Below are 26,268 nucleotides of genomic sequence, written 5' to 3' on the forward strand. Positions count from 1 at the left end.
AATAAAGAAAATGCCTGATACTGTAAGTGACACCCAGGCAAAAATGCCATCTGTTGATTCCTGATATAATTTTAGTCAACAACATAATAATTAAGGGCATAAGAGATTAATATACACTGAGCAATCTTCAACATCTGATTATCCTGACCACATGATTCTCACAGTTCTTGCCTGGTTCAATAACATGTGCTGTGTCTGTCATGCTCTAAAATAAAAAAAATAATTAACTCACTTAGTTTTCTGAAATATATATCATTATGTGATAAACGTTGTTGTAAAATACCAACTCTAATTTCTATCTTACTTGCAATTATCATAACTGACCACCCGGCATGGAATGTTACAAACGCAACTGAACATTGTGTATACTTAATAGGTGTGGAAGGTTCACCAGTATTTCATAATCAGGTACACGTTATATGGAGACAGGAATGGTATAAGCAAATTTGTCTGATATAGTTACCAGGCCCGTAGCCGGGGGGGGGGGGGGGGGGGGGGGGGGGGGGAGTTTGGGGGGTTCGAAAGAACCACCCTTTTTGCTGGGAAAAGATCCACTCTGGGTACAATTTGATCTATGTACTTGAGGATTTTATGGTAAAAGGTCCACTTTTTCAGAAAACGACCCCCCCCCCCCCTCTAAAATTGCTGGCTACGGGCCTGGTTACCGTAAAAGACTATTAATCACAAGTACTAGGGCTGTATTACGTGGTGTCCTGTAAACTACACACACAAAACTTACTTATTAATATGTCCCTCGACCGTTGATGATAGGCCTACGGTCTATACGGTGATGCCATGAAGTCCCTTTCTTCCTACAAAATATTGCGACCTGATCTGTACTTTAAATATGTCGGCACTTAGTCCTTTTAATCTGTTCAAGCCCAACTACTTCTCTTTCTTTACTGCACTTCTCTCGCCAGTCGTGTCTGTCATCCATGGTCATTTTCCTGGTTTTCTCGGTTAGGTTTTACTGCAATGCACCCTACGACACAACATTAGCAATTTGCCATTGCGTTGCTCTATCTCAAATTACATGACAACGCCAAAATTTACTCAATGCAATCCTATAACATAGACTTGTGCACAACCGCGAGAGAAGTTTCAATGGCAGATTTTAACCCCACCTCTCGTGAAATCTCGCTCCAATCCAGGTCTCGTTTGACGTCATCTGCTGCGCAGATGTTCAAAAAAGGCTATCTCGGATGTTTCCTATTACTTTACCTGTTATCTCACTACACATCTCTCTTGGAGTCGAGGTGTGTAAGACACACCTTATTGTGTAAGACACCTCTATAATTAAGGGGTACTTGCTTCTCTACTTAAATTATACTTCACTACTTTGGCATGTTAGGTGGCAAGCTTGGATGTTTCAGTTCATTTTAAGAAAGAAGCTTTGCCTTGGTGGTTACAAAAGAATAGAACTCTATTAAGGTTTATTCATTACTTGAAATTAAATATTTCATCTTGTAGTGTTGAAACAGAAATTCTCTCAAAATTGATAATGAATTTGACATGCATATCTTAACACTACTCAAGTTTTTTTTCTATTATAGATATGGGAGAAGGCTGCATTGAATATATGAATTATGGTCAGGCTGGAAAAAATTAAAATATGTCAATGAAAAAAGGAGGTCAGTGTGTCTGGGGTAAGTTACTTTTGTCATAATGCCTAAGATGCATTAAACATTCACTAACAACAGTACCCTTTTTAATTTTTTTTTCAAAATACAACAACCTTGGGCATTTTCCTTTTAGCAACCAGCCTCTCTGAAATCCCCTTTTTGTCCTGTCAGAAGAGTAGGGACCAGGGCGGATTTAAATAATTTCTTGTAATAAGTACAATTTCTTTCAATTTCTTGGGGTTATTAGCTGGTGATCATGAATCTTGATGTTCTATATAAATTTAGTTGTAAATTGTTCATTTATGTGGTGAACATTATTTCAGTCAAGTCATAACAAGACACATTAAACTTCACTGCATAATTCCATAATGTCTACATGGATACTAGTAGTTCATAATGCTATTATTATGTTCTATTTTCTAACCTACAGGTTTCTCTCTTTTCTGAGTGGCATGGCATTAGCAAGGCAGAAGAAAAGGCCCTGAAGAAATTCTCACTTGAGTTGTCCTTTTTGGAGAAGAAACTGGATAAGACTGGCCAACAGAGATTGCATTAAATTAATAGTGCTCCTTTTGACATTTTAAAATATTTTCAGTCACCTAACTGACTCTATACATTGCAAAAGTGGACATAAATTTTATGTTACTGTTACGTGGAAAAAAATTCAAAACCTATATATAAATTGTTGAGTGCCATGGTATAACAGTCTACCTAATTGCCAGTGAAATTTCTGTTTCAGTGAAATTTTTTAAAGAAGTCACTTACTGCTTACTTACCAGTTAATTTTTTCAGCTGTTACATTTTATAAATGTTCTTACTAAGTGTTGTCTTGATCTATAATAACCTTTTGAAAATCCCATGTTTTTCATCCTATTTGTAAGAATTAACCACTTTATCTTCTAGGATTTTTTTTTTCATTCGGCCCATTAGATTCTCAGACCTTGCTGGCCTGTAAGTGGAATAGTATCTGGCACAGACTGGTATCAGCAAGTCAGACAAGGCAGCAAAGCTGTCAAATGTACAGACAAAAAACAAAAAATAAAGATGCAAAATAGGTCATTTTGTCAATTTTGATGCAATAATAAATAATGCTTATAATAGCACTGTCAGTCAACACTGAATTTTAATCATGCACAACAGGTAAAATGGTCAATAACATGAGCGGAACCAGAGATGTTTTCTGACAGTATTCCAAAGTATCTATTTTGATCCATCCTCCATTTTGATGGTCTTCCAACAGAAGAAAAAATTGATACCAGGCAATATAAACTTAATAACCTGACTGTCTTCCGGAAGACCCAGAAGATGGTCTCAATCTACCCTTTCAATAAGATTACAGTTTCAGGACCATGAGTTTAAATCCACATGATGATAGTCTCAATATTTGAAAAATGATGACAGTGCATAAAATAATATTACATAAGTAACATAATGTTTAAAGACATAAAAAACAATACAACTGCTTATGTGGAAATACAGAAATGTCAGAGCCTCAGGTGGATGAGAGTTAAAAGTCACAAATGCAAGTGTTTGAGAAAAAATTATAAAGGAAAACATAACAAAACTAGAAAAGCGCTCCGAGAGTGCAGACCTCTGCCAAGGTAGCAATTGTTGATTATTATTGATTATTGTCCTCTTTGGCCCACTTCTGACAGTTCCTGAAAATTTCAGCAAAATCGGTCCATAACTTTTTGAGTTATGTTGATGACAAACAGGGGTGAAAATATAACCTCCTTGGCAGAGGTAAATATAATTCCAATGAAGCTGCTATTCAAACTTTTAATCTTTGAGTTTGATATATATATATATATATTAAAAACTTATTTGCAATATTAAACAAAATTCACCTGCATAATTATCACTGCTTCCTTATTATTAATCTAGCAGAGAGCTTAACCTATGGGAGTTTACAGGGAAATATCAACAAGTGTGCTTTATGTAATTTCATTTAATGGCCGATTAATTAGGCAAATTACTTTATAACACTGAAATTAGCTAAGTGATACCCAAGGGAAATTTACAGACTGACCCTCTCAATGGTCTTTCAGGCCCATAAGTCACAACTTAAGAGCGCGTCCATGAGAAAGCCAGACAGATCAGTCAGAAGGCGGCAAGGTGGGGGTCAGCAGATTTTAATAATTTTTGGTGTGGTAAACCATCAACATAAAAGATATTGTGAGCCACTGGCTTTCTTATTTTGGATCATTAGTTTTAGAGATATGGGGGCAGATCTTTTATTGGCAATTTTGCCAAAATATAGCATATTTTAGCTCTTGAAAAGTTATAATTTTAAATATTCTTTTAAAAAATCATGTACATCATAAGGAATTATTTAGGTAAGCCACATGATAGATTAAGGAAAGACCTTTAATATCCTGTACAGATTTTTTGAAAAGGCACTGTCATGACCACACAAGGTTGATTCTAATAAGGCATGTTTTCCGTATGCTTGACCCCCTCCCCTTCTTTAAATGCACACAACTTCTTTTTTGCAGGTTGTATCCATATAATTTTGGTATGTGCTGATAGAAAAGGGTTGAAAAATAAATTTTGTAAAATAAAATCTGTGTTAAACCTTGTAAAATAAGAACTATAACAATTTTAAAAAGGGCCTAAAAACGAAAATTTTTATACTACTTAAATGCTAAACTGTTTCTTCAACTAAATTAATAGGTCAAAACCATGTATAGGTTTGTGAAAAGCCCTTAAAATAAATATGTTTGCCCTGCAGACGAACTTATGAAGCGAAAATACATTTTTTTAATTTGTTTATGTTGTAGAAACTAAATGTAAAATAACGATGCTAACTCTGTGACCTATATTCAACATGGCGGGTACTAGGATTATCACCGGAGCAACTGTAGAGCAAAGCACATCGTCTTCACAGTGATAAAACATAATACTTTCTTAAATTTATGAAGAACACACACTAGAGATGCTTAGGTACATCTCAGAATGATTGGTGTGCACCAGAATATAACAAGAAATGACCATAGCAGCTGGTCGTCCTTAGAATGTGCATTTTTTGGTTGAACCACTTCAGACTGTTGTCAGGCTTGGGTTCCTCAATATATTCATCTCATCGATTTAGCTCTGGATGTTTGTTGTAAGGTAAGTGATCAGTGGTGGCATAGATATACTAGAATCAGATACACTAAAAAGTCAAACCAGTTTAAATAATAAGTTTGAATATTATTCAGTAATATAAAGAATATAAGCAAATTTAAAAGACATACTGGTATATTTCAATTCACAGAGTTTTACTTGATTTCTGTTTCATGGTAAACATGTATGTATGTAACACACATTCACTTTCAAGTTTTGGCATTTTAGGGGATGTTACTTGTGCCAGTTTTTTATATTTTAGTTTTATATTCACTATGCAGATTCATGTGTGTTTACAATGAAGTTGAAGTTAACCACCTGTGCTTCAATTTTCAAGACTTACATATTACACAGGACACTTGTAACTAAAGGTACTTTAGTAAAATCAGTGTAACAGCTCTCAATATACTTTATTTACGAACCCGAGTGTACTCTGTGTGTGAACATGGCAGAAACAAGAAACGAATGTCTTTTAATAATTTACAAATAAATAAAATGAACTTAATGCAGAACTGAACAAACTTAGAAAAAATTAAATGAATAACATTAATGAACTAAAGATACTTACTAAATTTCTAAACTAAATAAGGATGAAAATAAATGATAAGCACTTAAATGATCAAACTAAACTAAGAGAAATACAAAATCTAAACACAAAGAAAATGAAAAGTAAACCAATCAAGTCTATCATACCTGTGTGTGAACATGGCAGAAACAAGAAACGAATGTGCCGCGTAACAAAGAGGGGCGTATTTTATATAGAAACGAAGACACACGGACACAAACGAAAAGGCACGAACACACTTCTCTACACTAACACAACCACAATCATACATCATACATACACATATTACATCAGGAAAACTTTGCGGTCCATTATGTTGTTCATGTTGCTTTGCAAGGGGGCGTGCCAGACAATTAAGCTGATCACAACGACTGAGCCCGAGTGTGATACTCCGCTGAGATAGATTGATCCTGCTACGATATTTTCTATTCTGAACACAGTAAGCCTCTGTTGTTGTAAAGCATTTATTGATATTATGTTTATTTTTCAGATTTTACATCCTAGGCCTGTGTGTGAACCTTGACCTGGACAATCTTACAGACAATAATAGAAAAGTCACCTGAAATTGCACAGGCAAATTCATCAGATTCAGATGTGAGCACCAACTTTGTAATGCCTGGAACACTTCCACATAGAAGAAAAAAGGTTTACCTTTTTTTCATTTGTTTCTTTTTCTATCATGAAATTCTGGTAGCTACAATCATGCATATTTGATTTCCTTTTTTACACTTATGCAATATGTTTGATCAGAATATTATTTAGTAATTGTTCTTATACAGCAATTAACATGAGTTTAAAATATGTTTAATACATTTTCTTTTGACAGCCTGTCCTGCCATCTTCAGGTAGACGCAGCAGTGGATATCCTGGCAAACCTTTATTGGACTTAGAGCCACCTTGGGACAATCCCCCATAACAAATATGCATCTTAGGCTTGACAATCTCAATCAATTTTTTAGGAAAGGAGGATTGGCGCCATTGAATTGACAAATATTGACAATTGACAGTTCAGTCACACTAAACTATAGTGGCATGTTGCTTCAAGTTACCACACTTATTCTAAGATTGCTGAATTATCATTACTGTAGGAGACCCTGGATCTCTCAACCAGAAGAAGAAACTTGGGGATCAATCAGTTATAAGATTAAAATCTGTTGAACACTACCCATCACTGTTGTGTTCAGTATATGGAAAAGATGACCGTGATATTGGAACCTTGGAGATTCATAACTTGATTTCACTCCTGTAAAAAGTAACTGCTTTGTTCTTTTACTGTACAATTGATGATATGAAAATAAAGTACTCCTCCTGTCATTATATGTTGCTGACTCTGTTTTAATTTTCTTTATAGAAAAACAATATAGATATCAAGATATCACATGTATTTACAAAGCCTATGAATCATTTGAAAGGAAAAAGAATGGTTGAAAAATGCAATATAAATCATTTCAAGTGGATTAATTAGTGTTGCACTTGAGAAAACTGATAAAATGAGACAGTCATTCCCTTTTACCTTTAGAAAAATCATTTGTAATTTTTTTTCTCTATTGCTCCCTGAAAATAAGGTATATACACAATGCTGATGACACTGGATATGCACAGTAATAACTTATTAAATTGGGGGGGTGGGGGGGGGGGAATAACTTGTCACTAGTTATTTAAATTTATTCAGAAGCTGTATGGCTTTGTTTGAAAAGAATATTATTTGAGCAATCCTGTATTACAGATCTCAAAATAAAAAACCTGCAAAAATGGGCCTCTTGATTATTTTGAGGAATTAGGGTAACTGTATTTTGGGACAGATTTGATGGCAGCCATTTTGTATTTATAAAAATTGGATAGATTTGCCCTTATCAAAGCATAGTTTGAATTCCTGGCTGTGAGTCTTTGATTAAATTTGGTTATTGGAAGGTATTATCTCAAAATGTACTGATATCTTGATTTCGGCCGTTTGGTTTTCTGCTAAAATTGCTAAGGTTTGAGGCACTTTTTCAATGTCTTCTGTTGTGTTTAACACACTTTTTGAATTTTGTATGATTAGACCAATATATGCTTAGGATCCCTATAAAATTTTATGGCTGTCAAGCCTGCAAAAAGAGAGATATGAATGTTTGAACATTGCTTGGTAGAAAAGTGAGTTTGGGGGGTGGGGTCATAAAAATGGGCGTGGCTCGTTAGTTTGTGGGTTAAACTGATATTTAGTAACATATTCTCAATGGCAAATGGCTGGTTTAAATAGGTAAATTTTCAATTAATTTTAAAAAGTCATCAGTTTTGAAATATTTGCTTATGAAGTGGCTTTATTGACCGAAGCTGAAAATCAAGCCAAAAATGGCCAAAACATATAATATCATATTATAATTATATCCAATGATTTCTTTTGGGATTGTTGCCTTCAATCTTAATATCTCCTATATATGCAACAATATTATGAATTTGGTTGAAATCTGTTGACCCCCACCTTGCCACCCTCTGACTGGTCTTATCATGGACACACACTTAAGAAAAGCACAAAACAATAATGCACAAAATAGGAGACTACCAATTCTGATGCAATAATACATTATGTTTAACTGCACAGTCAACATCAAATTTTAATTTTGCACAACAGGTAACACCAACGAAAGTAAAAGCATAAGGCTTCAGGCCCATCAGAGTTCAAGTTTATACTTAGAAAGTGCCAGAATTAGAAAAATGAAATTTCACACAAAATTGCATAAAATTCAATAATAAATGATAACCCAATTGACCTGGCTTTCTAATTTGAACTGCATGCCAATCCTAAAAATCATACTCATAAGTTAAATATAATAATAAATAACACAGTTTTCTTTTCTTAATGTTTGCAGTAGCAGTGCAAAAAGATTGTTGTCAATTTTGATGTAACATTACATAATAAATTATAGAATAATTATCACCAATTTTTGATTATTGACTATAAATAGCATGAACATGTAGAAAATTTGATTACCATCCGGCTTCATGTCCATGGGAGCTCCAAGTCCCACAATGAATATGCCAAAAAGATAATGAATATTTCACTAAAATGTATAACTTCCAGAAAAAGAAGCCAATTAGACTGCTTTTCCAACTCATTCTGCATTTTAGTCCTGTGTTTCTTTTTTGAAAGTTTGACAATCATAAGTAACACGGTTTTCCCATAATGGTCATCATGGCAGAAGCACCAAAAATTGTGTTTTCTTCTATTTTGATGCAACATTACATAATGCTTAACAGCATAATGACCATCAACTTTTAATAATAAAATATGTGTATAATGGATTTTCAGAAAATATGACTAACATGGGTCTTCAAGCCCGTGGAGGTTCTAAGTCATACCTTGAAAATGCCAATATGTGAAAAGTTAAATTTTCACAAAAAACTGTTAAATTGCCAGAAAAATTTACCAAACAGACTGCATTGCCTACTGAAGCTGTATGTTAGACCCATGTTTCTTTCCTGTAAGTTTGAGAACAGTAAGTGACATGATTTCCCTTAAATGGTCATCATAGGAGCAGTGCCCAAAATAGTTTTTTTTTTTTTTTTCAAATTTTGATGCAACATTACATAATATTTAACAGCATAATGACCATCAAATGTTATTAATAAAATATTAGTAACATGGACATTCAGAAAACATGACAAGCAAAGGTCTTCATGATCATGGAACTTCAAAGTCACACCTTAAAAATGCCAACATGTGAACAAGGCAGCAAAGCTGTCAAATGTACAGACAAAAAAACAGAAAATAAAGATGCAAAAAAGGTCATTTTGTCAATTTTGATGCAATAATAAATAATGGTTATATATATATATAATAGTACTGTAAGTCAACACTGAATTTTAATCATGCACAACAGGTAACATGGTCAATAACAGGGGCGGACCCTGAGATATTTTCTGACAGTATTCCAAAGTATCTATGTTGATCCATCCTACATTTTGATGGTCTTCCAACAGAAAAAATAAATACCAGTCAATATAAACTTAATAACCTGACTGTCTTCCGGAAGACCCAGAAGATGGTCTCAATCCACCCCTTCAATAAGATTACAGTTTCAGGACAATGAGAGACCAAAGTCACATGATGAAAGTCTCAATATTTGAAAAATGATGACAGTGCATAAAATAATATTACATAATGTTTAAAGACATAAAAAACAATACAATTGCTTATGTGGAAATACAGAAAATGTGCAGAGCCTTGAGCGGATGAGAGCTAAAAGTCACAAATGCAAGTGTTTGAGAAAAAATTGTAAAGGAAAACATAACAAAACTAGAAAACCACCGAGAATGCAGACCTCTGCCAAGGCAGCAATTGTTGATTATTATTGATTATTGATTGATTATTGAGAAAGACCACCACTAAAAACTAATCATTGTCCTCTTTGGCCCAATTCTGACAGTTCCTGAAAATTTCAGCAAAATCGGTCCATAACTTTTTGAGTTATGTTGATGACAGACAAACAGGGGTGAAAATATAGCCTCCTTGGCAGAGCCTGAGGTAAATATAATTCCAATGAAGCTGCTATTCAAACTTTTAATCTTCGATTATAGACAGAACGCGAGCAAAACGCACTATGATCAGCATGTCAAACCACTTGCACCTTTACATGAAGGAGAATTTGTTCGCATGTATGACACTCAGAATAATACATGGCAACCTGCCAAGGTTAAAACTGTATCAGACCAAGGAGTTATAACAGAAGGAGATTACACGCGTGGGGGCGGAGCCCATATTCGGTCTCTCATTGGTCGGAATGAATAGAACCCAGAGAACAATGGATGCCTATCTCTGTTACGCTTAATTGCTACTCTCGTTTAAATCTCATTTGTTAGTATCTGTGCCTTCGTCTGTTGATTTTTGAGGACAGAAACAGAAACAGAGTCCCAAGTTTCTAAAAAATGAGAGAAATACAGAATTTATATGATATTACGTTGGACAAGGTTTTCAAAAAACAGGTAAGTGCTTTTAAATGCATAACTACATGAAATATGAAGATAAATTGCAACTTTTATGTCATAGGGTCTCACTGTGTAAGTGTCCAGCTACACGTTGATCTCGCGAGGTGGTGTGTGGAGAATAAATATTGCACGAAAAATATTTCCCACTCATAACAAGTGCCTATAAATATAGTATCAAATGAAGAAAGTTTGGTCTTTATACAGTTGCAATTGTTAAGTAATTTGTGGCAATAGCAAAGAATAAAACTTAGGTGCACTTTCAGTAGCCGAATAACAAGCAGATGCTTAAGCCGCCATCTTGTTAATATTTTGAAAAAACAAGGCAGCAAAGCTGTCAAATGTACAGACAAAAAACAGGAAATAACTATGCACAAAATAGGCTACTGTCAATTCTGATGCAAAAGAACATTATGTTAAACTGCAAATTCAACATCAAATTTTAATTATCCTCAACAGGTAATACTAATGTAACTAGAGGATCAGAGAGGCGATACCGCCTCCGAATATTGTACCACCAGCTGGGGTAAGCGCGATCGTATAGACCCCCACACACACAAAAAAGGGACACCACCACCAGTCTTGTGCTTGACAAGCTGTAAAAAATGCAATCAACAAGAATTCCCAAAATATGCAAAAAAAAAAAAAAATATATATATATATATATATATATATATATATATATATATATATATATATATATATAAAAATGGTAAAATCAAAGTTCAGTTCATAGTAAGGTAGGTCAAAGGTCAATTTCAAGGTCACAGTAAATTTCCAGTATATGACTTCCTATTCAAGTTCAATAGCAACTATGGACGTATCTCTGCCAGTTTTGGAGATAAAAGGGAACCAAAATTTGTAAACTTCAATTCATGATGAAAAGTAGGTCAAAGGTCAATTTCAAGGTCACACTTAGATTGCCAGTATATGACTTCCTATTCAAATAAAATAGTAACTATGGGCGTATCTTGTCAGTTTTGGAGATAAAAGGGAACGGAAATTTGCAAAGTTCAATTCCTGATTAAAAGTAGGTCCAAGGTCAATTTCAAGGTCACATTAAGATTGCCAGTATATGACTTCCAATTCAAGTTCAATAGTAACTATGGTCCTATCTTTCCTAGTTTTGGAGATAAAAGGGAACAAAATTTGCAAAGTTCAGTTCATGGTTAAAAGTAGGTCAAAGGTCAATTTTAAGGTCACAATAAATTGCCTCGTATGACTTTCTATTCAAATTCAATAGTAACTATGGGCGTATCTCTGCCAGTTTTGAAAATAAAAGCATTAAAAAGTTGCAAAGTTCAGTTTATGGTGTAAAGTAGGTCAAAGGTCAATTTCAAGGTCACATTGTGATTGCCAGTATATGACTTCCCATTCAAGTTCAATAGTAACCATAGACTTATCTCTGCCAGTTTTGGAGATAAAAGGGAACCAAAATTTGCAAAGTTCAGTTCATGGTTAAAAGTAGGTCAAAGGTCAATTTTAAGGTCACAGTAAATTGCCTCGTATGACTTTCTATTCAAATTCAATAGTAACTATGGGCGTATCTCTGCCAGTTTTGAAAATAAAAGCATTAAAAAGTTGCAAAGTTCAGTTCCTGGTGAAAAGTAGGTCAAAGGTCAATTTTAAGGTCACAGTTAGATTGCCAGTATATGACTTCCTGTTCAAGTTCAATAAAAACTATGGAGGTATCTCTGCCAGTTTTTGAGATACAAGGGACTAAATGTTGCAAAGTTCAGTTCATGGTGAAAAGTACGTCAAAGGTCAATTTCAAGGTCACAGTTAAATTGCCAGTATAAGACTTCCTATTCAAGTTCAATAGTAACTATGGAGGTATCTTTGCCAGTTTTGGATATATAAAGATCAGAAAACTTGCAAAGTGCAGTTCATTATGAAAAGTAGGTCAAAGGTCAATTTCAAGGTCACAGTTAGATTATCAGTATATGACTTCCTATTCAAGTTCAATAGTAACTATGGGCGTATCTCTGCTAATTTTGGAGTATTTCACATTTTCCCCACTGAATATTGCGATGTTGTAATTTTTGATATAGGGCAACGCCTAAACCATATCAAAAAACAAAAAAATGGACACCACCCCCTGTATTGCACTTGACAAGGTCTTCAAAATGCAATAAAAAAGAGGTCTCTGGCATTTACCGTTCCAGATTTAGAGCAAGTTTTCAGTTTCGGTATCTTATGGCTGCTTCTCCCGTGAAAATGCACCGATTGACCCCAAACTCCCAAAGATGAAAGGAGTCCCCAATGGTAACCCCACAGGAGAGCTTAGGGCTGTGTAGTTTCCAAAAATTAGCACAAACAAATATTTTTTTACAGAAAATTCCCATTTTTAGAAAATTTTGGCTTGTTTGACCTTGAAAAAAAGGTCAAAAGTCAAATCCAAGGGCATATTTGGAATCTCCACATATGACTTTCGGTCAGACTTCTGTAGTAGTTTTTCCCATAATTCCTTTGGTTTGGGAGATATTAAGCATTGAATTTTCAAAAATTTTGACAAGGGTGCATTTCAACAAGCGTCATGCCCAGGCCAGTGCACCGATGGAGACAAAAAAACCAGGGTGTTCAAGTTGAAATTATATGTGACCTAAATCCAAGAGATGGGGACACAGGTCCTTGCGGTCTAGGAGGAGAAGCGGTAACAGTGACTTGTTTCCGGCGCCCGACTGCGGAGCCGCAGGAGCCGGCGGAGCCGCAGGAGCCGACGGAGCCGGCGGAGCTGTACGAGACGGGTCGGGACTAAAACCATGAGTACCGCCAGCGTACACGCTGGTGGTACTAATTAATATACGTGACAAGTTTACACTTTGACAAGGCAGCAAAGCTGTCAAATGTACAGACAAAAACAGAAAATAAAAATGCAAAATAGGTCATTTTGTCAATTTTGATGCAATAATAAATAATTCTTATAATAGCACTGTCAGTCAACACTGAATTTTAATCATGCACAACAGGTAAAATGGTCAATGACATGAGTGGACCCAGAGATATTTTCTGACAGTATTCCAAATTATCTATTTTGATCCATCCTCCATTTTGATGGTCTTCCAACAGAAGAAAAAATAGATACCAGGCAATATAAACTTAATAACCTGACTGTCTTCCGGAAGACCCAGAAGATGGTCTCAATCTACCCTTTCAATAAGATTACAGATTCAGGACCATGAGTTCAAATTCACATGATGAAAGTCTCAATATTTGAAATATTCAGAAAATGTGACTAGCAAAGGTCTTCAGGCCCGTGGAACTTTAAAGTCACAACTTGAAAATGCCAAAATGTAAACAAAGACAGCAATGTTCTGAAATGTTTTTTTTCCAGTTTTAACAATTTCTAACATAAAACAAAATTAACAGTTTACTACCATTTTTATATGATCAACTAAGAAATTGATGAGATGGGAAAAATATCAATAGAATAGTGTTAAATGTCCAATTCCCTCCATTCTGAGATTCTGAACGTAGTGAATGATTGAATCTGACAAACTGTAATGATATGAGTTTATTTCCATTTTTGACACTTTATTACACAATACACGATGACAAGTTTACCATCATTTTTACATAATCAACTAACGATGTTGTAAAGATGCAGGAAATGTCAAACAAACACTTTTATGTATCTTATTAGTAAAATAATAAGACTGTTAACATGCCTAAGAATTGAATCTGAGGAAATGTGAAAAAACAGCATAACTTCTAAATTAATGACCTGATTATGCTGATTTTTGAACTCAACCTGCGTTTTAGCAGAAATGACCACTTCTGTGAGTTTAATGACAATTGGCCTATCTGTTTTTCGTATATTGTGTTTACAGTGTTGTATATATGCTGAAAAATGAAAAAACAGAATAACTACTAAAATAGTGGCCCGATCATGCCGATTTTCGAACTTGACCTGCGTTTTAGTAAGATTGATTACTCCTGTGAGTTTCATGACAACAGGCCCAACGGTTTTCCTTAAAATGTGTTTACAGGGTTGCATATATGCTGAAAAGTGAAAAAATAGCATAACTTCTACAATAATGGCCCGATCATGCTGATTTTCGAACTTGACCTGCGTTTTATGAATATTCATCAGCTCTGAAAATATAAAGCCAAAAGTAAAACTGCCTTCCACTTATTGTGTTTACAATGATAGTGCACGGTGCCAGCGGCAGTGACGGCAACGACAGACGCAGGTGATGGCAATATGTACAGACACATCTGTACTTATTTACTGTACTGTTTAAGAACAGTAAGTGACATGGTTTTTCTTAAATGGTCATCATGGGAGCAGTGCCCAAAATAGATTTTTTTCAGATTTTGATGCAATATTACATAATGTTTAACAGCATAATGACCATCAATTTTTAATAATAAAATATTAGTATCATGGATATTCAGAAAATGTGACTAGCAAAGGTCTTCAGGCCCATGGAACTTCAATGTCACAACTTGAAAATGCCAAAATGTCAACAAAGACAGCACTGTTCTGAAATGTTTTTTTTTTTAATTTTTAACAATTTTTTTAACATAAAACAAAATTAACAGGTTACTGCCATTTTTATACGATCAACTAAGAAAATTGATGAGATGGGAAAAATATCAATACAACAGTGTTAAATATCCAATTTCCTCCATTCTGAGATTCTGAACATAGTGAATGATTGAATCTGACAAACTGCAATGATATGAGTTTATTTCCATTTTTGAAACTTTATTACACAATACACGATAACAAGTTTACCATCATTTTTACAAAATCAACTAACAATGTTGTAAAGATGCAGGAAATGTCAAACAAACACTTTTACGTATCTTATTAGTTTAATAATGAGACTGTTAACATGCCTAAGAATTGAATCTGAGGAAATGTGAAAAATATGCTGAAAAGTGAAAAAACAGCATAACTTCTACAATAATGGCCCGATCATGCCGATTTTCGAACTTGACCTGCGTTTTATGAATATTCATCAGCTCTGTAAATATAAAGCCAAAAAGTAAAACTGCCCTCCACTTATCGTGTTTACAAGGAAAGTGCACGGCGCCGGCATCGCCATCGGCATCGCCATCGGCATCGCCATCGGCGACGACAGACGCAGGTGATGGCAATATGTACAGACACATCTGTGTCTGTACATAAAAATGTATAACTTGCAGAAAAAGAAGTCACTTAGACTGCTTTTCCAACTCAGACTGCATTTTAGTCCTGTATTTCTTTTTTGAAAGTTTGGCAATCATAAGTAACATGGTTTTCCCATAATGGTCATCATGGCAGCAGCACCCAAAATTGTGTTTTCTTCTATTCTGATGCCATATTACATAATGCTTAACAGCATAATGACCATCAGTTTTTAATAATAGAATATTAGTAACACGGACATTCAGAAAACGTGACAAGCAAAGGTCTTCAGGATCATGGAACTTCAAAGTCACACCTTGAAACGCCAATAAGTGAAAAATTAAATTTTCACAAAAAACTGTTTAATTGCCAGAAAAAATTACCAAACAGACTGCATTGCCTACTGAAGCTGTATTTTAGACCCATGTTTCTTTCCTGCAAGTTTGAAAACAGTAAGTGACATGATTTTTCTTAAAAGGTCATCATGGGAGCAGTGCCCAAAATAGGGGATTCTTCAAATTTTGATGCAACAGGGTTCTGCCAAGGTCTCAAAAAAGGGGGGAGAATTCTCCCCTCTGAGCATAAAAGTTGGGGAGATTTTGAAAAATAGTGGGAGATCAGGAAAAATGATATTTTACATAAAAACATACACTGCTAGTCTGTACTGGTATTTTATTAAAGTTCACAAACTGAACTGATTCAACTTTGAAAGTAACTTTACATAGGCTGTATGTATATACAGTTGCAAATGATTTTTTTATAAAGCATCTGCCTCATTATCATAGCGGAGCCAAGAATAATCTCTTAACCAATCGTGTTGAAATTTCTGTGGCACTACTTTCGGTTTCTTTCTTTCAGGCCCTTTGATGGTATTTGGTCTGCAGACCTAAAATTAAAGAAAAGTTAAAATTTTTCCTACTTACAAACTTGTAATTTCTGGAACCAGACACCACAATCCAAAAGAATTTTTAGGTTTTGATGATTAATCATGACTTAATTAACACTTTTATCAGGAAAAATTGCATAATAGTGTTTGGGAAGGACATTTTTATCTTTGATTTATCAGTTTCACAATATTGACTACTTTTTAAAATAAAGGCTAAAGTAAAAAATATAGGTCACACATTTGGTTGAGTGCATTCTATGAAAATATCCTTGATTAGGAGGCCCTAACTTTTTTTTTTTGCAAATTACTAATTAGTATCCTCACACACATATACAGAGGAATAAACATATCAGAAACAGGCCTCCTTACTTCTTCATTAAAGTTAAACATTTCCTTTTTTTCAAATTTTTATTCTCACACACACACACACATATATATACACTATAGAGTGATAGGAATAAACATATCAAAAACGGGCCTCCTTACTTTTTTAACTTCTTTTTCATATTATCATACTCACATATAGAGGAATAATCGTATCAAAAACGGGCCTATTACCTTTTTTTTTTTTACTTTCTTTCACATTTTCAAACGAAGTGTCAAGTGTCCTCCCAAAACGTAAAATAACAAGGCAGCAAAGCTGTCAAATGTACAGACAAAAAACAGGAAATAACTATGCACAAAATAGGCTACTGTCAATTCTGATGCAAAAATACATTATGTTAAACTGCAAATTCAACATCAAATTTTAATTATCCTCAACAGGTAATACCAATGTAATTAAAATATGTGACAAGTTTACACTTTGAAAATGTATAACTTCCAGAAAAAGAAGTCAATTCGACTGCTTTTCCAACTCAGGCTGTATTTTAGTCCTGTATTTCTTTTTTGAAAGTTTGGCAATCATAAGTAACATGGTTTTCCCATAATGGTCATCATGGCAGCAGCACCCAAAATCGTGTTTTCTTCTATTCTGATGCCATATTACATAATGGTTAACAGCATAATGACCGTCAATTTTTAATAATAAAATATACGTATCATGGATTTTCAGAAAATGTGACTAGCATGGGTCTTCAAGCCCGTGGAACTTCAAAGTCACACCTTGAAAATGCCAATATGTGAAAAATTAAAATTTCACAAAAAAACTGTTTAACTGGCAGTAAGAATTACCAAACAGACTGTATTTCCTACTGAAGCTGTATTTTAGTCCCATGTTTCTTTCCTGTAAGTTTGAGAACAGTAAATGACATGGTTTTTCTTAAATGGTCATCATGGGAGCAGTGCCCAAAATAGTTTTTTTTTTCAAATTTTGATGCAATATTACATAATGTTTAACAGCATAATGACCATCAATTTTAATAATAAAATATTAGTAATATGGATATTCAGAAAATGTGACTAGCAAAGGTCTTCAGGCCCATGGAACTTCAAAGTCACATCTTGAAAATGCCAAAATGTAAACGAGACAGCACTGTTCTGAAATGTTTTTTTTTCCATTTTTAACAATTTTTAACATAAAACAAAATTAACAGTTTTCTGCCGTTTTTATATGATCAACTAAGAAAATTGATCAGATGGGAAAAATATCAACAGAGCAGTGTTAAATGTCCAATTTCTTCCATTCTAAGATTCTGAACATAGTGAATGATTGAATCTGACAAACTGCAATGATATGGGTTTATTTCCATTTTTGAAACTTTATTACACAACACACGATAACAAGTTTACCATACATAATCAACTAATAATGTTGTAAAGATGCAGGAAATGCCAAACAAACACTTTTACGTATCTTATTAGTTCAATAATGAAACTGTTTACATGCCTCAGAATTGAATCTGAGGAAATGTGAAAAAACTGCATTTCTTTAAAATAATGGCCCGCTTATGCTGATTTTTTAACTCAACCTGCGTTTTAGCAGGAATGACCACTCCTGTAAGTTTAATGACAATTGGCCTATCTGTTTTTCTTATATTGTGTTAACAGTGTTGCATATATGCTGAAAAGTGAAAAAAAAAGCATAACTACTAAAATAGTGGCCCGATCCTGCCGATTTTCGAACTTGACCTGCGTTATAGTAAGATAGATTACTCCTGTGAGTTTCATGACAAAAAGCCTATCAGTTTTCCTTGAAATGTGTTTACAGTGTTGCATATATGCTGAAAAGTAAAAAAACAGCATAACTTCTACAATAATGGCCCGATCATGCTGCTTTTCGAACTTGACCTGCATTTTATGAATATTCATCAGCTCTGTAAATATACAGCCAAAAAGTAAAACTTTCTTCCACTTATCGTGTTTACAATGAAAGTGCACGGCGCCGGCGACAGCGATGGCAACGACGGCGATGACAGACGCAGGTGATGGCAATATGTAAGGACACATCTGTACATATTAACTGTACTGTTTGAGAACAGTAAGTGACATGGTTTTTCTTAAATGGTCATCATGGGAGCAGTGCCCAAAATAGTTTTTTTTTTCAAATTTTGATGCAATATTACATAATGTTTAACAGCATAATGACCATCAATTTTTAATAATAAAATATTAGTATCATAGTCAAACAGAAAACGTGACTAACAAAGGTTTTTAGGTCGATGGAACTTCAAAGTCACACCTTAAAAATGCCAAAATGTAAACAAGACTGCACTGTTCTGAAATGGGTTTATTTCCATTTTTAACACTTTTTTAACATAAAACAAAATTAATAGGATACTGCCATTTTTTATATGATCAACTAAGAAAATTGATGAGATGTGAAAAATATCAATAGAACAGTGTTAAATGTCCAATTTCTTCCATTCTGAGATTCTGAACATAGTGAATGATTGAATCTGACAAACTGCAATGATATGAGTTTATTTCCATTTTTGACACTTTATTACACAATACACGATAACAAGTTTACCATCACTTTTACATAATCAACTAACAATGTTGTAAAGATGAAGGAATGTCAAACAAACACTTTTACGTATCTTATTAGTTCAATAATGAGACTGTTAACATGCCTAAGAATTGAATCTGTAGAAATGTGAAACAAGACAGCACTGTTCTGAAATGGGTTTTTTCCCATTTTTAACAATTTTTTTACACAAAACAAAATTAACAGTTTACTGCCATTTTTATATGATCAACTAAGAAAATTGATGAGATGGGAAAAATATCAATAGAATAGTGTAATATGTCCAATTTCTTCCATTCTGAGATTCTGAACATAGTGAATGATTGAATCTGACAAACTGCAATGATATGAGTTTATTTCCATTTTTGACACTTTATTACACAATACACAATAACAAGTTTACCATCATTTTTACATAATCAACTAACAATGTTGTAAAGATGCAGGAAATGTCAAACAAAGACTTTTATGTATCTTATTAGTTAAATAATAAGACTGTTAACATGCCTAACAACTGAATCTGAGGAAATGTGAAAAAGCAGCATAACTTCTAAAATAATGGCCCGATTATGCTGATTTTCGAACTCAACCTGCGTTTTAGTAAGATTGACCACTCCTGTGAGTTTAATGACAATTGGCCTAACGGTTTTCCTTAAAATGTGTTTACAGGGTTGCATATATGCTGAAAAGTGAAAAAACAGCATAACTTCTACTATAATGGCCCGATCATGCTGATTTTCGAACTTGACCTGCGTTTTATGAATATTCATCAGCTCTGTAAATATAAAAGCTAAAAATAAAACTGTGTTCCACTTATCGTGTTTACAAGGAAAGTGCACGGCATCGGCATCGGCATCGGCATCGGCATCGCCATCGGCGACGACAGACGCAGGTGATGGCAATATGTACAGACACATCTGTGTCTGTACATAAAAATGCCACGGAATGAGCATAGAGTCTACCTTTATCGTCAACGAACTGTCATTTTCATCTGGAGTCGCAACTTCAGAAATTTGTTTCTTCCTTTTCTCAGACTTGTCAGGCGGAGAGACGGATTCATCTGAGGGGGGATTAACAGGAGTCTGACCTGATTTTTCACCGCTTGCCGAAGACTTTGGCATAAAGCTTAAAATCGATCTTTGTTTTTTAACTTTCGCTTTCGGCGAGGAAGCCGCCATTTTAACCACGCTTCATCAGGCTGGATATCACTGTCACGCCGTCTATCATTGGTTGACTATCCCGCGAAATGAGAGAACCGCTCAACTAACTTTAGTGCAGCGGAGTCACACGAGGATTGCCGATTGGACTGTAGTCATGAAGAGGTACTATTGATATTACGACAACAAATGACGACGCTGCTTGAAACGATCTTTTACGAGGGTACATCGGAAACACACACATGGCGACGTTAGCTACACTGTGTTAACAAGTCAATGCAGCGGACGATGCGAAGAAATTTATACCGGTGATGATTATTTAGATAAACAATTTTAGACGCCACTCTCAATGTGTCTTTTATCATCTCAAGAACAATGATAGCACCCTCACTCGGTTTGTATGCGAGAATTTTCGCATCTTTGGTAATTTTTGTGCGAGAATTTTATTTTTTTGGCGAGAATCTCGCAGAATCGCGGCCTCGGCAGAACCCTGATGCAATATTACATAATGTTTAACAGCATAATGACCATCAATTTTTAATAATAGAATATTAGTAACATGAACATTCAGAAAATGTGACAAGCAAAGGTCTGCAGGCTCATGGAACTACAAAGTCACACCTTGAAAATGCCAATATGTGAAAAATTAAATTTTCACAAAAAACTGTTTAACTCATTGTCCCCTACCGCCGTCATTTGCCGACAATGTTTTCTTATTTCTATCCCGAGCGTCGTCATTTGACGTCGTAATATTAATAGTACCCATTCCCGACTGCCGTCATATGACGGCATCCAATATGGCGGGCCCCTTGCCTAGCGACTTCATATGACGGCATGAGAAAGAAACTTTGATAGGTAGGTTTTAAATAGCTCATTTTCTGATTGGTTGTTGCTTTTCTTTTGGCCAATCAAAAGGAGAGTACTATAGAACAAAATGTAAACATTTTGAGGGTTGCGGGAAATCTACATATGGAGGAAATACAGAGTATTTTTCATGAGAGCTCTGGGTCTGAATTTTCGGGATTTGTTAGTGACAGTGAGTCTGACAGCAATAATTTGAGCTATATTTCTTTTGAATAACACTTTACAGACATAGTCTGAAAGTGAATTAGGCAGCATTAGTGAAGATTTTAGAAGAAGTCAGTGGGAAAACGATCTGTGGGAGGTGGACAAGGAGCTTTTCTGTGGTGAACTACCTGGATTCACACATGAACTGCCGGGTGACAAAGACGAACTAGACTTTAAAAACTGTTCTTTACTGATAAAATACTGAACAATTTGTTGGAAAATATAAATGCATATGCAACATACAATGACTCTAAGTGGAAAGAACAACTAAAAGCATGTCTAGGTGTCAGGGTTCATGTAGTATTTTTAAGTTGATGCTTATCTTATCACAACTGCATAATATAGATAATAAATATACTTTTTTGTAATCTGATGCTCATCTTTTAATTATATTTTGTAGAATTTTGTCTTTTTTTGTACCTGTTGATATAATCTAAAGAAGTATTATGATGTATATTTTATATACCGTATTTATAAACAGTTGTTGAACTTATATTCATTGTTCAATTTTTATAGACCAAATAATTCGGACTTGATCTTCCCCATTCAATAAATAACAATATTTTGAATATGTCCAGTTATAAAGAATTTCATATTATACCAATTTCATGCCTTAAGAACCCTGAAAATTTGGAACAAACAAAACAACAGACCTAGAAAAAGGCCATATTGAATTTCCTCAGGGATATAGGAGAGTGCTGACAGTGGCGCCACCACATGGTGGTGGCCAGATTTGGTGTTAATGGCTGTAGGGGATCGTGCAGCAGTCACTGCAGGGGACAATGAGTTAACTGCCAGAAAAAATTACCAAACAGACTGCATTGCCTACTGAAGCTGTATTTTAGACCCATGTTTCTTTCCTGTAAGTTTGAAAACAGTAAGTGACATGGTTTTTCTTAAATGGTCATCATGGGAGCAGTGCCCAAAATAGGGGTTTCTTCAAATTTTGATGCAATATTACATAATGTTTAACAGCATAATGACCATCAATTTTTAATAATGGAATATAAGTAACATGAACATTCAGAAAATGTGACTAGCAAAAATCTGCAGGCTCATGGAACTTCAAAGTCACACCTTGAAAATGCCAATATGTGAAAAATTAAATTTTCACAAAAAACTGTTTAACTGCCAGAAAAAATTACCAAACAGACTGCATTGCCTACTGAAACTGTATTTTAGCCCCATGTTTCTTTCCTGTAAGTTTGAAAACAGTAAGTGACATGGTTTTTCTTAAATGGTCATCATGGGAGCAGTGCCCAAAATAGGGGTTTCTTCAAATTTTGATGCAATATTACATAATGTTTAACAGCATAATGACCATCAATTTTTAATAATAGAATATTAGTAACATGAACATTCAGAAAATGTGACTAGCAAAGGTCTGCAGGCTCATGGGACTTCAAAGTCATGTCTTAAAAATGCCAAAATGTAAACAAGACAGCACTGTTCTGAAATGGGTTTATTTCCATTTTTAACACTTTTTAAACATAAAACAAAATAAATATTTTACTGCCATTTTTATATGACCAACTAAGAAAATTGATGAGATGGGAAAAATATCAATAGAACAGTGTTAAATGTCCAATTTCCTCCATTCTGAGATTCTGAACATAGTGGATGATTGAATCTGACAAACTGCAATGATATGAGTTTATTTCCGTTTTTGACACTTGATTACACAATACATGATAACAAGTTTCCCATCATTTTTACATAATCAACTAACAATGTTGTAAAGATGCAGGAAATGTCAAACAAACACTCTTACGTATCTTATTACTTAAATAATAAGGCTATTAACATGCCTAAGAATTAAATCTGAAGAAATCTGAGGAAATGTGAAAAAACAGCATAACTTCTAAAATAATGCCCCGATTATGCTGATTTTCGAACTCAACCTGTGTTTTAGTAAGACTGACCATTCCTGTGAGTTTAATGACAATTGGGCTTTCTGTTTTTCTTATATTGCGTTTACAGTGTTGCATATATGCTGAACAATGAAAAAAACGCATAACTACTAAAATAGTGGCCCGATCATGCTGATTTTCGAACTAGACCTGCGTTTTAGTGCGATTGATTACTCCTGTGAGTTTCGTGACAACAGGCCTAACGGTTTTCCTTGAAATGTGTTTACAAGGTTGCATATATGCTGAAAAGTGAAAAAACAGCATAACTTCTACAATAATGGCCCGATCATGCTGATTTTCGAACTTGACCTGCGTTTTATGAATATTCATCAGCTCTGTAAATATAAAGCCAAAAAGTGAAACTGCCTTCCACTTATCGTGTTTACAAGGAAAGTGCACGCCGCGGGCGACGGCATTGGCATCGGCATCGGCGCCGGCGACGACAGACGCAGGTGATGGCAATATGTACAGACACATCTGTGTCTGTACATAATAAAAAAGAATATAATTATTTCTATTTGCACGGTTGAAAAAAATGCCATCATAGACTGCATAAAACTGGAAAACTGTAGCAACTTAATCATTCTTATGACTTCATTTATTACTGCTTACGTGTAAAATTTTTGTTTTTGTTCTTCTATTGATATAATAAAATGGTTTTACTCACAGATGCTACTTTCATGAGTATAGAGTGCTTGAGTATAGAGTTGACTTAAAAGATATTTTAAGTTAATATAGTAAATAATAGTTTGAAATTCAATATTCTCATCTTTATTTGTTTCACTTTAAAGAGCTCAGTGAATACTAAAATTTCTGATATATTTTGTACATCAATATATTTATGAATGAATAAAAATTATTCTTAATGTATAGCACTGTGCACTTGTTTACCAACAAATATGAACAGTGTTAGTACGTGTCAAATAATCCTGAAAAAAAGGGAAATTTCCAAGATAAAGAAATTTATAACAAGTATTCAGTAAACTGACGTGTCGTGGCATTGCCTCAACCTTGGATTAAAATTTTAATTAAATGCATTATAATATTAAAATTATACCGAGTGAGAGAAAAAATACTTTAAGAAATTTAAAACCAGACACAAAGCGTAGGCACTGTCACAATGTATATGTTTATGGGACCCAAGGGCAGGAGGGTCCAAACGTTAATGTATTAATATTATGTCCTTTGGCAGTGAGGACAGACGTTCACTTGAACGTCATTTTCACAAACCACAGTTGGGACGTTTTCTTTTGACTTCTCCTTGGTAGGTATATCAGAAAAATTTTCAAACTGATCAGAAAATTAAAATACTTATATCATCTGAAAGGTAATGCAAAAACCGGATGAAATCATTTGGAATTTTTTAAATATTCCTACAAGCAACAAAGATATTGAAGTTTTTTAACTGCAAAAATCCACCAAAAGTGTCCACACTTCTCAGCTCAAAACCTGTGCCCACTGACCAGCAGTGATCACTCAGGCGCAGCAGAGCACCCTGTGTGTCTTTGTGTGCTCAGCCTATTGTCTGGCTCACATAGCCTGTGACTAATCAGGGCAGAGCTATTTCCCTGTGGTAATTTTCACATCATGTAATATTGCGGATTAAATTAACTATACTTCGCAACCTTCAAATTTCATGATTTTTCTACATAATATAGCAAATTTCATAAACTTTGCTGGATATAAATTTCAAAAAGATGATACCAGCACTAACCTGAAATTTTTTAGCATTTTGTAGAGGCAAAACTTAAAACAAGCAGAACCGAAACTTGTCAAAGACTGCAACATGGGAAAATCACGTGACCGGATTTTACTCTTTGATTTACAACTTATTTAGTTAATGGCTTGTATTAGTTTTTTTACGCAGCGCTAAAAGAGAGATTTAAAAAAGGGGTTCCATAGGCGAACTGTCAGCAGGCCGACTTCAGTTTAACACTTCACTGCCCGTGGACAGTTACGACTGTAGCGCCCCTAGCGGATTGTGATCTACCTATCCTTGGTGATTTTTCACCGGGTTGTGCCATAAAAAAGCCATCTATCACCGACTAAAAAAAGCTCATGGCGACCATCCTCAGTCACCACCTTATAATCGCTTTCTATGATATCGTTCCCTTCCAGCACATCGTCCAAATAATTACCTGTGAAAAAAATCGTCAGCATACAGCGGCGCTTTGACATTACTGATCTCGAATTCTAACGCGAAATAACGCATATGAAATTTATCTCCAAGCTGAGGAGAGCGACGCAGACGAAACCTTGAGACCGGAGGCCCCCCGTAGCTAGCTCCGCCCACCGTAACAGACATCGGACAATAGAAAGGCTTGCGTGTAATCTCCTTCTGTTATAACTCCTTGATCAGACAAACCCAGATCTTATTATGTGGAATCCAATGGTGGAAATTACCGACGCAACAGGAAACACATTCATAAGACAAAAGAACATTTTGATTTCAGAAACAATGAGATTGAGGAAACTGATGAACCTCTTGTTGACATTACAAACACAGAGACTGTTACAAAATGTGAAACACCTCAATCTCAACCCTTACGCAGATCAAGCAGGAACATTAAACCTCCAGAGAGACTGAACTTATGAATAAATTCAGTAATAGTGACTGTAACAAGTCAGTTGTGAAAGTGTCACAAATTGACTGTAATTTAAATAAGCTTAATCATAATTGTTTCATTTATGAACTCTGGACTTGAGATTCTGTTGACTTTTGTGTTAAAAAAAAAAAAAAAAAAAAAAAAACATTTACATGTGCCTATGAACTGTGAACATTGAAATGTCTTGGAGACAAAGACAACACGGACAGTGAACTGATTATGTTTATTAGCAACTTAAAAAAAAAAATAATTCCAGGATTTATTTTAATTAAAAAAAAAGGGAGATGTTGCATATTGTAATGTAATTAACATATCTCCCATAATGCATTGTTCTTTCTCTACCAGTTAGCCAGCATGGCTGGT

The 26,268-nt window shown here is 34.6% G+C and overlaps 1 protein-coding gene and 4 long non-coding RNA genes across 5 annotated transcripts; 2 read left to right on the forward strand and 3 right to left on the reverse strand.

Moving 5' to 3' along the window:
* LOC147761031 (uncharacterized) lies at nucleotides 1-25,985 on the reverse strand. Its single transcript, XR_015335196.1, has 3 exons — nucleotides 25,014-25,985; nucleotides 740-812; nucleotides 1-205 (listed from the first exon to the last, which is right to left on the reverse strand). It is a non-coding gene; the product is annotated as an uncharacterized LOC147761031 (long non-coding RNA).
* LOC147761032 (uncharacterized) lies at nucleotides 3,682-6,611 on the forward strand. The gene is made up of 3 exons (XR_015335195.1): nucleotides 3,682-4,733; nucleotides 5,783-5,937; nucleotides 6,119-6,611. It is a non-coding gene; the product is annotated as an uncharacterized LOC147761032 (long non-coding RNA).
* On the reverse strand, nucleotides 16,026-20,961 carry LOC147761033 (uncharacterized). The gene is made up of 2 exons (XM_087016059.1): nucleotides 20,127-20,961; nucleotides 16,026-16,256 (listed from the first exon to the last, which is right to left on the reverse strand). The coding sequence occupies exons 1-2, from the start codon at nucleotides 20,340-20,342 to the stop codon at nucleotides 16,128-16,130; spliced, it is 345 nt and encodes a 114-aa protein (XP_086872185.1). The 5' UTR covers nucleotides 20,343-20,961; the 3' UTR covers nucleotides 16,026-16,127.
* On the reverse strand, nucleotides 17,933-20,099 carry LOC147761034 (uncharacterized). Its single transcript, XR_015335198.1, has 2 exons — nucleotides 18,486-20,099; nucleotides 17,933-18,326 (listed from the first exon to the last, which is right to left on the reverse strand). It is a non-coding gene; the product is annotated as an uncharacterized LOC147761034 (long non-coding RNA).
* LOC147761035 (uncharacterized) lies at nucleotides 21,104-21,882 on the forward strand. The gene is made up of 2 exons (XR_015335197.1): nucleotides 21,104-21,176; nucleotides 21,412-21,882. It is a non-coding gene; the product is annotated as an uncharacterized LOC147761035 (long non-coding RNA).
* Nucleotides 25,986-26,268: the final 283 nt, after the last annotated feature.

The sequence above is a fragment of the Lingula anatina genome, chromosome 6 (genome assembly GCF_051362555.1).
Source record: "Lingula anatina isolate TDL-2025a chromosome 6, LinAna3.0, whole genome shotgun sequence".
Lineage (NCBI taxonomy): Eukaryota > Metazoa > Brachiopoda > Lingulata > Lingulida > Lingulidae > Lingula > Lingula anatina.

Coding starts and splice junctions, on each gene's coding strand:
- LOC147761033 (XM_087016059.1), bottom strand. CDS start 20,342: ATGGCGGCTTCCTCGCCGAAAGCGAAAGTTAAAAAACAAAGATCGATT. Junction 16,257..20,126: donor ACAGTTCGTTGACGATAAAG/GTAGACTCTATG, acceptor CTTTAATTTTAG/GTCTGCAGACCAAATACCAT.